Source organism: Cygnus olor, chromosome 15 (assembly GCF_009769625.2).
Source record: "Cygnus olor isolate bCygOlo1 chromosome 15, bCygOlo1.pri.v2, whole genome shotgun sequence".
Taxonomy (NCBI): domain Eukaryota; kingdom Metazoa; phylum Chordata; class Aves; order Anseriformes; family Anatidae; genus Cygnus; species Cygnus olor.
Window position 1 is genome coordinate 9,341,186 of NC_049183.1, and position 13,437 is coordinate 9,354,622.

Sequence of the window (13,437 nt, forward strand, 5' to 3'; positions counted from 1 at the left end):
TCTCTTTGCTTCTTATGAAGTACACACACTTTGGTTGAGTATGCTGTAGGTGTTCCGGCATGAGGGCAATTTTGTGGTTAGCAAAGGCTGGCAGTACTCTTAACAGAATGAATGTATTCACATATTCCCCTTTGCCAGAACTTCTGGATGTGCCTAAGTAAAATGTCCTCATTGATAGAAAATGCAACTAACTGCTTTTATGTTGTATTGCTTTTTTGGCTTACCTTGCTGCATTGGGGTCATGGAGGGCGAGGCAAAGAAGGAGAATCCAGTGCAAGGGAGCCAGAGCCCTGCAGTGTCCCCTTTGTGCTGAGGCATGACAGTATTTGGGTACTTGCAGGGGGCTCTGTGGATGCAACCAGGCGGCAGTGGTGGGTCTGAGAGGATGGCAGTCAAATCTCCATTTGCATCCACAGCAGGGATGCAGCAGCCCTGTGGCTGCTGTGGTTAGGGAAGAAGAAAATGGAAGCACTGAGGATCTTGTTGCAATGACAGGGACTGCTGAGCTTTCTGTGGTGTGGACGGGTCTCTCCTCATCCCCAGCAAGCCTCCAGGGTGGGGCTGGGAGTGCTGCCGTCACCAGCAGATCTAATGAAGTAGCTCGTCTCAACCAGGGAGGAGGCAGTTCTTATTCTCAGCAATGTCAGGAGGCCGAGAAGAGTAAATCAGGTCAAATTGCGGTGGTTCATTGTGAAGATGAGAGGTTTTAGTTTGGGGCTGAGGTAAGTTTTGAGGAGAACCTCTAGGACTTTGATGGTTGGGAGAGCAGGTGTGAGGTACTCTGCAGCTCTTCTGTTTCGTTGTAGAGACTGCTGCACAGATCATTCCTGTCCTCTTACAAAATAACTACAGAAGGCAAGTTCCCTGCACAGACGTGCATGCTTTGGCATGCAGACTATTTTCTGAGACATGCTTTCTCATTTGTCTGGTCATACATTCTGATTATATGGTGATGTGGGGCACGTACTTTTTTTTTCTGCAGAGACAACTGTGGAAACGATAGCAATTCATTTACTTGTGCTAGAATGAACATCTGCTGCTGCTTTCCTTCCTCTAATAAAGGAAAGGACAGATCACTTACCTTCCTTTGGGTTGCCTGTGTAAACTAAGATGTTCTTTGAAATAAATAAAAAACAATCCTTCACCTCAAATTAAACGTGCAAGATAAAAGGAAATACGAGGTTTGACTGAAGGAGTCTGTGTGCAGGCACTGAGAAGTTCAGAAGTTCTCAAACTCACGTGCTGAAGCGAAATAAGAGTCAGAAGAATTAGTTTTTCCAAAGCACATGTTTCACTGGTGTTCCTCATAAGCTTAAATTAGATATCAGATGGCACTATATTTAGCAAATTTGCTTGGAGTATCATGTGCTCAAATGAATTTTTCCAGAGCAAGCTGCACTCCTGAAAATGACCATGCATGCTTATTAGTGGTTATCTCCATCCCTGCCTAACACCTCTTGTCTTTTGCCAAGAATTATCTTTGCTAAAATTTGGTTTCATGGCTTCGGTCTGTGTTCTTGTAAAATAAAGATGAATATAGCATTAACTCTGAAGTATGCTTCCAATTATATAACTAAACATCTGGAAAGGGAATATGACTAAATAACTTGAAACTTGGATACTTGGATATTTTGAAATGTAGCCAAGAAATTGCAAAAGAATGCTGCTGTCAGATATTCAGGCTGCATTTCCTTAGGATTTTAACAGTCTTTTGTGAATGGATTAGTGAACAAGTTAGAATGATCTAATATGTACGACCCTACCGCCCTTCTGGTTCCCCATTCTCCTGGCATAAGTGTTTCTTTAGATAAGTTAATTTTGAATTGTGTGATTTTTTTATTTTGTTTGTTTTTATTTTTTCCATATATGCCATATACTTGAAACAACAATGTCCTGCTGTTAAGTAAAGTAGAAGACTGTTAATTTCAGAAGTCTCCAGTGATGTAGGAACTTCTGTTGGAAAAACAGCATTGCTTGAATTACCATAGATTTGACTGCTGAGTCTTGAGTTTCTTTACAGTTAAGCATATGATCATTTTCTGGAGTCTATTTGAAACAAACTGTAAGAACTGTAAGAAATCATAGGCTTGAGTGCTATAGCAGTTGGAGTGATAACTATAACAGCAATTATATTTTTATTTTGTAGCTGATGCTTTTTTCAAAGCTGCGGTGAGCCTTGTTCCTGAAGTGCCAAAAACGATCAGTATCGATGGAAAGATGCGACCTTCTGACGCCTTCCTCTTGGAATTCCTTTGTAACTTTTTTTCCACATTATTGGTTGTTCCGGTAAGTCGCTTTTTGTGTGTGTGTGCATGCTATATATGAATAGCACACAGTCTAGTCAACTTCCCTGTTTAAAAGTTTACAGTAGATCTGGTTTAATTTGAACTTTTCTCTTTATTGTACAATGAGACAAAAATGTCAAGTTTCTTGAGTATTATCTGGAGCGTGCTGCCTCACAATTTTGGCCAAGGAGTGCTGTGCGCTGAAGCTATGGGTGTATTAGCAGCTAATCTTTATTGAATCTAGCCTTCCAGTTTTTCCTTTCCATGGGTCATCAAAAAATGCCTCACCACAAGTCCAGAAAATGCAGTGTTGTTGGTTAAAAGATGAGGAAAAATTGTAAACTAACCTGAAAGATCTGAGATAAAACTTACATAACCAAGGTATTTTGTTGACCTTAGAGAAGGAAGAGAGGCCTCTGTCTCACAAGATTTCATTGCAATAGAAACCAAACTCTTGAAGATTTTACCTCCCTCTGTTAACAGCTCTAGCCCTCTGTGAGAAGATTCTGTTTTCCCTGCAAGGATAGGTTTAGTATCATGGCATGTTTTTTTGGTTTTGTTTTCTTGTGGCTTTTTTGTTTGTTTGTTTTAATGTTTGAAGGTTTTTTTTGTTGTTGTTTTGTTTTTCATCAAAGCAAGTAGGCCTTTCCTCTTCACTGAAACACTCTTCAGTTTCCTCTTTTATTCTCCCTTTTCTTTGACTACGTGTTTGGTGAAGCAGCATAGTGTTACTGTCTGAATCCTCATAATTAGAGAAGCTTATTCTCCTTTTTCCAGTGGAAAGGGGTCTCCTGAGCAATTTTCAGCAACGTGGAGGTGCTGGGTTGTTAAAGGGGAAAGGCTCGTTGCCACTGTGATGTGTCAGTGTAGTCCACTGACTACAGAAGTAAGATGTTGAAGGAAAGTTGTGTCAGAACTGGATGCTCCTCTGAGAAATGACTCAGACTAGTAACAGATAGCTGAAGGAGGGAGATCCATCCTCTTAGATTCAGTAATGAAGAACTTGCAATGAGATACCAGGGTTCAGAAATTAGTTTCCATAATTTCTCCTATTTACAGGGTAGACAATCAGAAGAAAATGTCCCTAGTGGATTGAGACTTGTCTTACAAACATTTGTGTCATTACCCCAGCTGCAAGCTGGAAATAAGCTGGGTGCAAGTATCAAAAACTGCTTGCAAAAAAAATCATGGTTTATATAAAGCAGGTGTCTTTATAATTAAATTCCTTTCATATTAAAAGATTGTTGATTGTCTGTGACTTTGACTTCCCAGTGTAGGTGTTCTTCTAAAACTCATAATTATGAGTAATATACGTGCTTCTGTAACTTACTGACATTATTTGAATTTAAAAAAAAATCTACTCTGAGTGTGTAATTTTACAGGCCTAGCTGTTAAAAAGCTGACAATTCTGCACTACTCCCCCGTGGATAGAAAACAAAGCATTTCAGAGTTTGTCTGTGGAGGCTGTCTAGATCAGGTTTATTATTATGGATCAAATGGTCATTTTAGAATGAAACTGGAACATATTTTTTTTTAAAATAAATTACTGGAAGCACACTTCAGAAAAGGAGTTGAGCTTTGATTGTATTGTAGTTTGTGCTCTTATAGAGCTAATATTGTGACTTTAAAATACCAAATGGCCCCTAATAATCCTCATTTTGTTTTGGGGTTCGTTGGGGTTTTGTTTTTTTTGACTTTTTCTTCTTTTCGATAGGACCACCCAGAACAAGGAGTGTTATTTCTTGTGCGAGGATTACTAAATGTGATCCAGGATTATACTTGGGAGGATAACAGCGATGACAAAATCAGGATTTATACTAATGTTTTGCATCTGCTGTCTGCAATGACTCAAGAAACATATATCTACCATGTAGATAAAGGTAATACGTGAGGGTGACCCTGGATTGTGTGTTCCACCATGCAATTTGCATTATTGCTGTACCTTGCTAATGAAGATCAGTGGTAGTAAATGTTACACGATGGATTATTTTCCTGTGGAAATGGATTTAAAATAACCGCGGGAGGTGGCTGCCAAGCAGATGTCTAGCCTATTATTGAAGCAAATCTATGAAAAGTGGTTTACTTTGTTTATGGTGATGGTGATGCAAATACTTAGAACCATAAACATTTCAAGTAGATATTAAAACTTTGTATGTATGGAGTGTTTTCTTTCAGTCTAAAGTATCACCTTGATTTATATCTATCACTGGTGTTTCATTTGCATTTATTAACAACGGTAGTTCTCAGAATATGATTTGAATATCTTGTTGTTTGTATTAGCTAAAATATAAACTGTTTGGCCAAGTCCTGCTGCCATTGAAGATGATGCCTAAACTCTTCTAGACTAATGAAAGCGAGGAAAATGTGAAAATTGACACTGTTTGTTGCTTTGCATTTGGGACTAGCAGTCATTTTTGGACCTGGCTGCACCCAGGAATATAGGACTGGCTTTTAGCTAGGAGATTCTTTTTAGCGTTATGTTCCTAAAATCAAGTAGGGAACCAAGTGGCAGTCACTTAAATAAGATAGTTTTGTTTGCATTTCACAGAGGAGGGTCATTTTATAACTTCCAAATCTGGTCTTCTATAAATCGCTGATGTTTTCAGTAGCAAACAAATGCATAGCTCTTTAGCCAGACCTAAGCTTCAGTTTGTCTCTGCAGTTGATTCTAATGATACCCTGTATGGTGGAGACTCCAAGTTCCTGGCTGAAATTAATAAACTGTGTGAAACAGTGATAGCACAGATCCTGGATCATCTCAAAACCCTTGGAAAGGAAGAGGTATGTCCTTACTTTAACAGGATTTAATGTACAACTAAAACTACTTTAAAATTGAATAAACAGACCACGTTTTTGACCAGGGTGGGTCTTTTAGAAAGCTCTGGGAACTTTGCAATGAGAGGGAATTAGTTTTACTTATTTAAAAAAAGGGAATTGATCATGTAGGCAGACTTGGGGTAGAAAGATCTAATGATGCAAAAGAGATCATGTAGCATTTATAATATGTTTTAAGATACAGGCTAAAGTTAACTGCTTAACCATATGCTGTGCCTGGATAGTCTGATAGAGGTGACAAATGTCAGAGGCTCTGTCCTACTGATTGTGGTGGTGTACCAAAGGATGCAATTCTGCTGTAGCACAGAATGGTGTCTGCAGAGCAGTGTAATGAGGTTAGGGTTTGTTTTAAATTACACTAGGACTCAAGGCAGTTAGTGTGGGTTATGGAAACATGATGCTCAATGTGGCATAACTTTTTTTTTTCATTATGAGGGTCAACTGAGCTCCATGTTGCAATCATTGGCCTAAGCTAGAGAATTGGAGTTGAGTGCCACAGCCATTCCTTTGATTGCTGTATAAGATCTGCTCCTTGTCCATCCTGCTTGTTTCCTCCTGGCTGTCACCTTTCTCTCTCTGTAAATAAACCATATTTTCTTGACAGCTAACAGTTTCCGAAAATGTCCAATTCTGTAATGAACAAAATGAGAATTCACTGTTAGTCTGTTACTGGGTCAAATACAATGGAAACCTCCTTTAATTTGGAAAAGCTTTGGATCCCAGACGTTAGGATGAGAAGTGCAGAGGGAGAGAAAATGTGTTTATTTTTTACCCTGTTGTGTTAGTACAAGGTCATATTTATTCAACATAAGAGAATGAAAACTATTTTGGTAGTTGATTGGATTTCTTTATTGGAGTTCAGAGGGCCTGAAGGATCAAATATAGCTTAACTGACCGGGTGTGAAAGACAGATGACTGTTGGTTTTGACTATTACTGAAATCACAAGAACTTACTGTTCTGTTAACATACATGTTTCTGAGATTGAGCCCCTCCACAGCTTTCTAATCACTCCTTCCAAAGTACTCTATATTGATTGCAATCTTGTGGCTCGTAGACTGAAATGGGAAGGCAGGAGATGATAATTTGATGGCACTTTTAAAGTACCCTGTTTGCACAGTAGCTTGTAGTGTTTATCTCTACAGAATGTATGATGTGATGCATGTTTGGAGACTGCTATACTAAGTTGAGCCTTTTCACTGCTATTACTATCTTACTTATCTTTTCTTAAAAGACAGTAGAGATTAAGATAAACAAGTCCTTTGCTGTAATGCCTTTACATCACTGTATGTATGACCACAGTGAATGGCATATCTTTTTTCGGCACAATAACAGCAAAAAAAGACACCTTTCGTAGGACTCTGGGTTGTATATTAGGGATGGTTTTGCTTCTGATTCCTACATGGAGTATGTAGATGAGAATGTTTGTAAGGCTTCAAATCTGTGGTTTCTGAAAGGCTTTTTTTTTCATCTTTTAAGCTTAATACTTTGAGTGATGAGATTCCATGTTATTTCACGGATGCATTTGTTGCATAGAAAACTGGATTTAAAGCTAAGCAGCGTGGATGTAGATCCTTGCCCTACCTTTGTCACTGCAGTCTTGGATTTACTCCTAGGTCTGTCCCTACTTACCAAGGGGGAGCATTTATTTTGCTTTGTTGTGTAAAAGTCCTTGAGAGATTTCACTAAAAAATGTCATGTAAGAATGAATACTTTCCTGAGGAAGCTGTTGTTGCTGAAGAAATAGAGGTGATGAGAATATTGTCAAAGAGACCTCCCTTTGTGCTAAAGCAGCACCTATCATAAAATCACTGTGGCACTTGGACTGCTTTGGTGTTAGTGACCTTTTATTGTTCATCTGCTTGGCTGCTCATTTAAATGAAGAAGCCTCTGATTACACTGGGTTTTTATTGGTTCATTTGCTTTAAAAGCTATAAAGGAAAATAAATTTTTCTCACAATAAAATGCTTTCACCAAATGGCAATTTGGAGGAGAACAATGCATCTGATGTTAACACAGTGTGATCTTTTTGTGTTATTAAAGAATCCTTCATCTACGTTGCAGTGCTTGAACTAAAATTTTCACTTCTGGACAGTTCTGTAAAGTTCAAGCTGCTCCTGGTGATGAGAGTTTGTATCACCGATTCCTCTCTCTACCCTGTGGGGTGGGTGGAAGGCTTCTCTTAAGCTCCAAGTTTCTTAGAAATGTAAATACCTGGCCTCTCGCTGCTCAGTGGTAAATGTCCAGATGGAGCGTGTTTTCTTCAAATGCCACTTTTGATCCAAAACATTAAGAGCAGGTGGTTGTTGCTGTACCAGTGCCGTGTTATGATGGCAGTCTTCCAATGTGCCATGTGATAGATACTGGACTTTTTATAGCAAGTATAGAGATGGAGCAAGAGAAAGCAATTCCTGGGTACCCTTTGGAGGCTTCTCCTTTCAACACAGGTAACTTTTAGGTTTATAATATGAATCTTATAAAAACTTCAGTCAATTTCACATGTGTTTGAGCACTGAACAACAAGCAGAGTTGGACAGAGTTCTCCTTTGTGTGTGGGTGTGCTTTAAATTGAAAAGATCTTGCTCTTCCTGAAGGATTTTGTGTCCTCGGCCATTTTCTAAAGGTGGTTAAACATTTTGTTCCTCTTGTGGGAAGAGGGAAGCAAGAGAATTTACCTGTTGCAGTTTCCAAAAGACGTTGCAGGTGGCGGAGGTGCCTGTTTTGGCATGTTTGCAGCTCATTTGCTGCTGGCTCAACAAGAAGGATGGGTGCATTGCCACGAGGAACTGTAGCTAGCTAGCACACAGCAACTCCACTTGTTTTTATTACACCCTTGTCCACATGCTGGTGGAATTTAAAGACTAGAAACAATTTGATTGGGAACATTGCCTCTGCATGCTCCTAAGATAAATGGTGGAAAACAAAATAAACTGGGATTTTGCTAATGGACCAAAGCAGGATTACTGAGTATAGTTTTTGGAAAACATGGCCTGGTCCTCTATAAGCCTCAAGTTCCACATGGAGCACATCTTTTGTCGGGTTACATTTAGAGAGAGAAATGTAGCTGGTGTGAGCAGCACCGTGAACAGTGAAAGATTTAAAAATCAGTTAATGACTTTGAAATAGAGATGAACCAACCATGGTGGCAGTCTAAGAGCTGGGATTAGAACATTTTAGCTTGCCTTCACTACAAGGTGAATTACTGCACCCTGAGCCTGCAGGGACTGCCACTTGTACTCCAATTGAGTATTCCGGGGGGTGCTTTTGGACTGCTTTTTTAAGGATTGTATCCAAAACAAGGCACATTTTCTTCTGATCATCCTAGTGTGCTGGAAAAGCGGCGAAATAGGGGCCACATGTCCTCTTGGATGGTCTGTGAGTTCCCAGGTGCAGCTTGGTTGTTGCTGCTTTCTCTGCCCAAGTCATTATTCCCTTTTGTTATACATGAACTCGTTGCATGAGCTGCAGTTTGTGCTAGGGGCTTCATTTATCCCACATTAGGGTAGTTGTGTAAGGCAACCTGGCCTCCCTGATGCAGCTCCTGCTCTTTCCAGTGAACTAACTGATGTTACAAGGTCCCAGAGGGCTTCCCATCAGAGCTTTTAAGGAAAGGAAAGGCTGCCTGTCAAGGCTTCATTCAGGCATATCTAGATGTGGATCACAAGGACATAACCACCAGCATCACAGTGGTGCTGGAATTAATTTCTGGCTAGATAGCTCTGGTAATCCTAGCAAACAGATGCCATATCAGCATGGAGACGTGGCCTAGACCGATATATTTAGTACCCTGAAGCAGCTTTGCAGCCCATGCTGAGCTCTGTGCTGCCACAGATGGACTGGTACCAACTCTCCGAGCCAGTTGTTTTAAAGCTGTCCACGGGAGCAGCAGTAGACTAGATTTACCTTCAAATGAAGCAACGTATCCAAATGCCCAAAGGCTTTTCCAACAGAAAGCTCACGGTATCCTTATGTCAGAGGTGTCTGGCACAATTCTCTGAAAGACAGGAACGTGTATTTGTAGCGCTAGCCAGCATGCCATGAAAAACAGAGTTACATGGTCTCTTTTATGAAAGATCCCATTTTTCTCTGATAAGCTGTATGAAATTTAGACTTTGCACTTTGGACAGGCTGGGATACAGGGCATCACGTTATGGGATGATGTATAATTCTGTTTCATAGTCATCAGCATTATCGCAAGAGTTATGGAAAAGGCAGTGCCTAGAAGGCTGGCAGTTCTTTTTGGTGTGGGAATTGTTAGTCCCGTGATGTACGTGGTTGCCAAATAGCTGAGCTGTTCTTTATCCTTGCTGCCTGTAAATTCCTCCTGAGCTGGAGTGCCACCCGCAATTCAGTCTCCGTGAGGCCAGCAGAGTCGGCAGCGTGCTGGGCTGGAGGGTGGTGCCGTGCTGCACAAACATTGCTGCTCATTGTCACCTGAAGCCTTGTCTGACTCTCGTTAGTTTGCAGACACAGGGGATTTAGCGCATACCTGCACTTGCCTCCCTTTCCCTTCGCCTTGCGTTGTGTGACTGGTGACGGGATGCCAAGATCCTGTCTGTGACTTGCACCTGCCCCCAGTATGATGAGAGTTAGTGTGCGTCTCGTTCTTCCAGCTTTTTCATGTTTCTAGATACTTTTAGAAGTACATATGTTTCAAATTTGTCAAAACGCCGTCCTTGCTTTAAAGAATGGATGGTATGTTTGTATTCGTACTGCCTAGAAAACCTCTCTAGTTGATAGTCAGGCTCCTTGAGCAGAGCTGCTTTTGCAATCTGCCCAATAAAGTAACTGTCCCGCTTCTTATGAGGACACAGCCCACTGCTTCCCAAGAACCCCTCTGAAGGTGATTTTCAGCAGAAGATGCACAGGTGTCAATGGGAAAAAATGTATAGGTAACACCTTATTTTGTTAATTCAGCATATATGGTGAATGTGGCAGGAGGGAGGCTGCCTTGTGAATAACGTGGCAAACATTTGGACTAGCAGGCAGTGTGCTCTATCTGCTTTTCCCCCAAAGATGCTAGTCCTACAAGAGAAATACTGTAGTAATATTTAAGCGTTGACAACTGCTGCTACTCTTACTATGCTTCCGAGTGGCATTTCTGCTCTTCCTGTCACTACTGGACGAGACTGATTGTGTTTCTCTGGCTGGTAAGGAGTACAGTTCAACACTCCGTACTAATGGTGGTAGTTTTGGTCTGTAAACCAGTTTTGGAGCTACTGGGATGGAAATTGCCAAAGTAGATAACTGTTAGAGGAAGACCGGTCGTCGTGGTAGTTCCATGTAATTAATTTAGCGTTTAGAGAACTTCTCCTGGGGCCTTGAGCAGCTCTGGGCATTGCACGTGTGTGTGTGCACGTGTGGTTTCTGCTGCGTCAGATTTGCTTGGCACGTACTGCTGTGTGGCTCACATACAGTATCAGCCTTATGCTTCTTGTTTGGAGCATCCCGTGTCCTCTTTTCTTGTTAGACAATTCTTTAATGGCACGGCTTTCTCCTTTTTCATATTTATCTGGGGGACTGATAGCTCAGTGCGTGCCATTTCTTTGATTAATAGCATCTGACCTCTCTTCTGCTGGCAGTGAGAAGTGAAATTAATTTACTTTCAGTTCCTTAGGGAAAGGGCAGAGGCTGTGTGACTGCCTTGGTATGGTGTCAGGAGAGCACGAGTTGCAGCTATCACTCCTCTCTCCCAATCCATGCCTCGTTCTCTCTGTAGCTTTGTATCTGAGCTCTGTATATTCACTACCCCTAACGTACATTTAACTGCAAGGGCCAAAGTGAAGTATTAAATTCATTAATCAAGGTGATGAGCTGACAGATCTAGCTACTACCCTGCTGCTGCGGTTTCTGTGTAAGATGGAGCTTTGCTTTTCTCAGTGGTCTTTCTTGAGCCAAAACCAAAGGACAGCTGCAGCAAAGCAGTATAAATACATACTACATCTCAGATGCATCCAATAATCATTTGTCTTTCTAGCCTTTTAAAACATTTCATAGGAATGGGCAAGATCTGCAATAGGATTTTTATTACTTCTATTTTCCACTTGCTCCAATTTGGGGTGGGAGTACCCTGTAAGTTTAGTGCAGAATTGTCTGTGCCAGAGAACTCCCCTGCAGAGGCTGAAAGGCATGGCTCTCCTCCAGGGTAGAGCACAAGTCCTCCTCAAGGTCCTTCCTCAGCAATTTTAAGAAAAGTAAATGCAAATATGGTATAAGTACGTTGGTATCATCAAAGTTTCAGTGGAAGAAAGCAGGAGGAAAATGTCTTTATATATTAAAAAAAAAAAAAAAGTAGAAGAAATTGTTGAAAAATTTGAAATTGTATACGTCTAGTCTTAGACTGATGATCATGGTCTCTCTAAAAAATAAAGAACAAAAATTGAGGGAAAAAGTGTGAAGTCATGCCGATCAAAGTCGGTTGGTGGGAGAGTGATTTCTATGCAATTGTGCGAAGTCCTGAATTGAAAATGTCAGAGCTACGTACTATGCTGTGCTGAACTGGTGTGAGATACAGGAGTCTTGTCTAATTTTGCAGAAACTTAGGTTGGTTTGTGATTATCGGTTCTTGTTGTATTTTGAATGGAATGTACAAACTGTCTGTATTTCTGTGCCTGTTATTATTGCTGTGTATTACAGAACGGGTGTCTGCCCCTTGCACTTGTAAGTGAATTTGGAGAAATTTTGCTGGGATGACTGTATAATAATACAGGAATTCTTTTTTTTATTATAGACCCTGAAGCGACAGAGCCAGTTGGCACTTTATTTATTTAACACAATTTTAGCTCATGGGGATCTAAGAAACAACAAACTAAACCAGCTTTCAGTAAATCTCTGGAATCTTGCTCAGAAACATGGCTTTGCTGACACCAAGACTATGGTAAGGAATACTGCAGAGATTCTTTTCCAACTCCTTATTTGGGAAAAGGTTGCACTACTTTCTTGATCTGAATAAAATATAAATCCTGGTATAAATCTGAACAAGCTCTTTACAACTCGCTGTCCTTTTTTTTTTTAATATGCGTAAATTAGGTTAAAAAACAATGTGTTTTTTTCATGCTTCTTAATGAATAAGCGACTTATCTTATTTGGAATAGTCTACTGTCTTTCTTGCATTTTTAAAACTATTTCACGTGTTAAAGGACCTAGAATTGTTGGGTGCTGCACTTTTCTTTAGAGTACAGAAAACATAAATTTCAAAAGAAACAGAGCATTTTTATTTAGTGGAGGAACTGCATGGTATAAACCTGAAAAGTAGGCGTTTTAGAGCCTTTCTTAAGGAAGATATACACGATAACGAGCTCTGGAGTCAGAAATGCCAGCAGTTGCATATCCAGTGAAATTTAGGGAAAATCACAGGAGTGTCTATTAAAATGTCTTCACATAGCATACATGATGGGCTCTGAAATAAGGAAAGACACAAAAATTCTCAAAATGCCTTTCATTTCATACCCAGGTAAAAACGCTAGAATACATCAGGAGACGAAGCAAACAACCTGAGATGAGTCACTTTGCAGACTTGGCTCTTCGGCTTCCTCTGCAGTCCAGAACCTGATGAGTGCCTCTTTTCCAAGGAGTCATATGTAAAGTGAGCATGTAGCCAAGGCTATAAATCACTGATTCTTCTGGTTTTTGACTGGAGTTCAGTGTATTTTAATTCTACTCAGTGTGACAGATTTACTTGGACACAGGTAAAACTGTTCTGAGTGCAATAATTTAGTCTGAATTTGTTTCCAGATCTGCCATTATATACTCATTTTAAATCCGATTTAGATTCAGTAAAGGGTACTTTGAACCTCTGTGGTTGCAAAAGCCTTTCCAAATCTAATCTGTTGTCATTTTAGTGACAAAGGAAGAAGATAATCTGCATGGATCAATTCACAGCCTCCAAACTTCATCCTGCTTGCAGAATAGTCTTTCTCCTGTGTAGAAAGCAGTATTTCAATATAGTAATCCTACTAAGTCATCTTTCTGCTTTGGGATGCTGCCAACATTTGTTTGGTCAGTTCCAGTAAAAGAGAAAAATGGCTGAGATGTTACTGTTCTAATTTCTACCATACATGCTCACAGACATGTTTATGCTTTCATTTTAGTTCAGTGGTGTTTTGTAAAATGGAGGGAATCTTTAAATGCTGTTTGCAAAGGAAAATGGAAATGTATGCAGAGTACTCCATGATCTCCAGTACACTGTATCACGGAATAAAACAATTTTCAGCTCACCTATTTGTTCTGGGGGATTTTCTTTGTGTATACAAATTTATCACCTTACCATTCCGTAATTTAGCTGTATGTACTGCTTTTATTCCTAATAAATTTCACTCT

General features: G+C 40.1%; 1 protein-coding gene across 2 annotated transcripts in view; it reads left to right on the top strand.

Annotated features, from left to right (window-relative positions):
- The window catches only part of VPS35L (VPS35 endosomal protein sorting factor like), a 56,593-nt gene extending 43,259 nt beyond the window's left edge, over positions 1-13,334 (top strand). For both annotated transcript variants that reach the window (XM_040574814.1, XM_040574815.1), the window contains exons 27-31: positions 2,147-2,286; positions 4,000-4,165; positions 4,948-5,066; positions 11,849-11,995; positions 12,572-13,334. In XM_040574814.1, coding sequence (XP_040430748.1) covers positions 2,147-2,286; positions 4,000-4,165; positions 4,948-5,066; positions 11,849-11,995; positions 12,572-12,670 — 671 coding nt within the window. In that variant the 3' untranslated portion in view covers positions 12,671-13,334. The remainder of the gene's footprint in view (positions 1-2,146; positions 2,287-3,999; positions 4,166-4,947; positions 5,067-11,848; positions 11,996-12,571) is intronic.
- Positions 13,335-13,437: the final 103 nt, after the last annotated feature.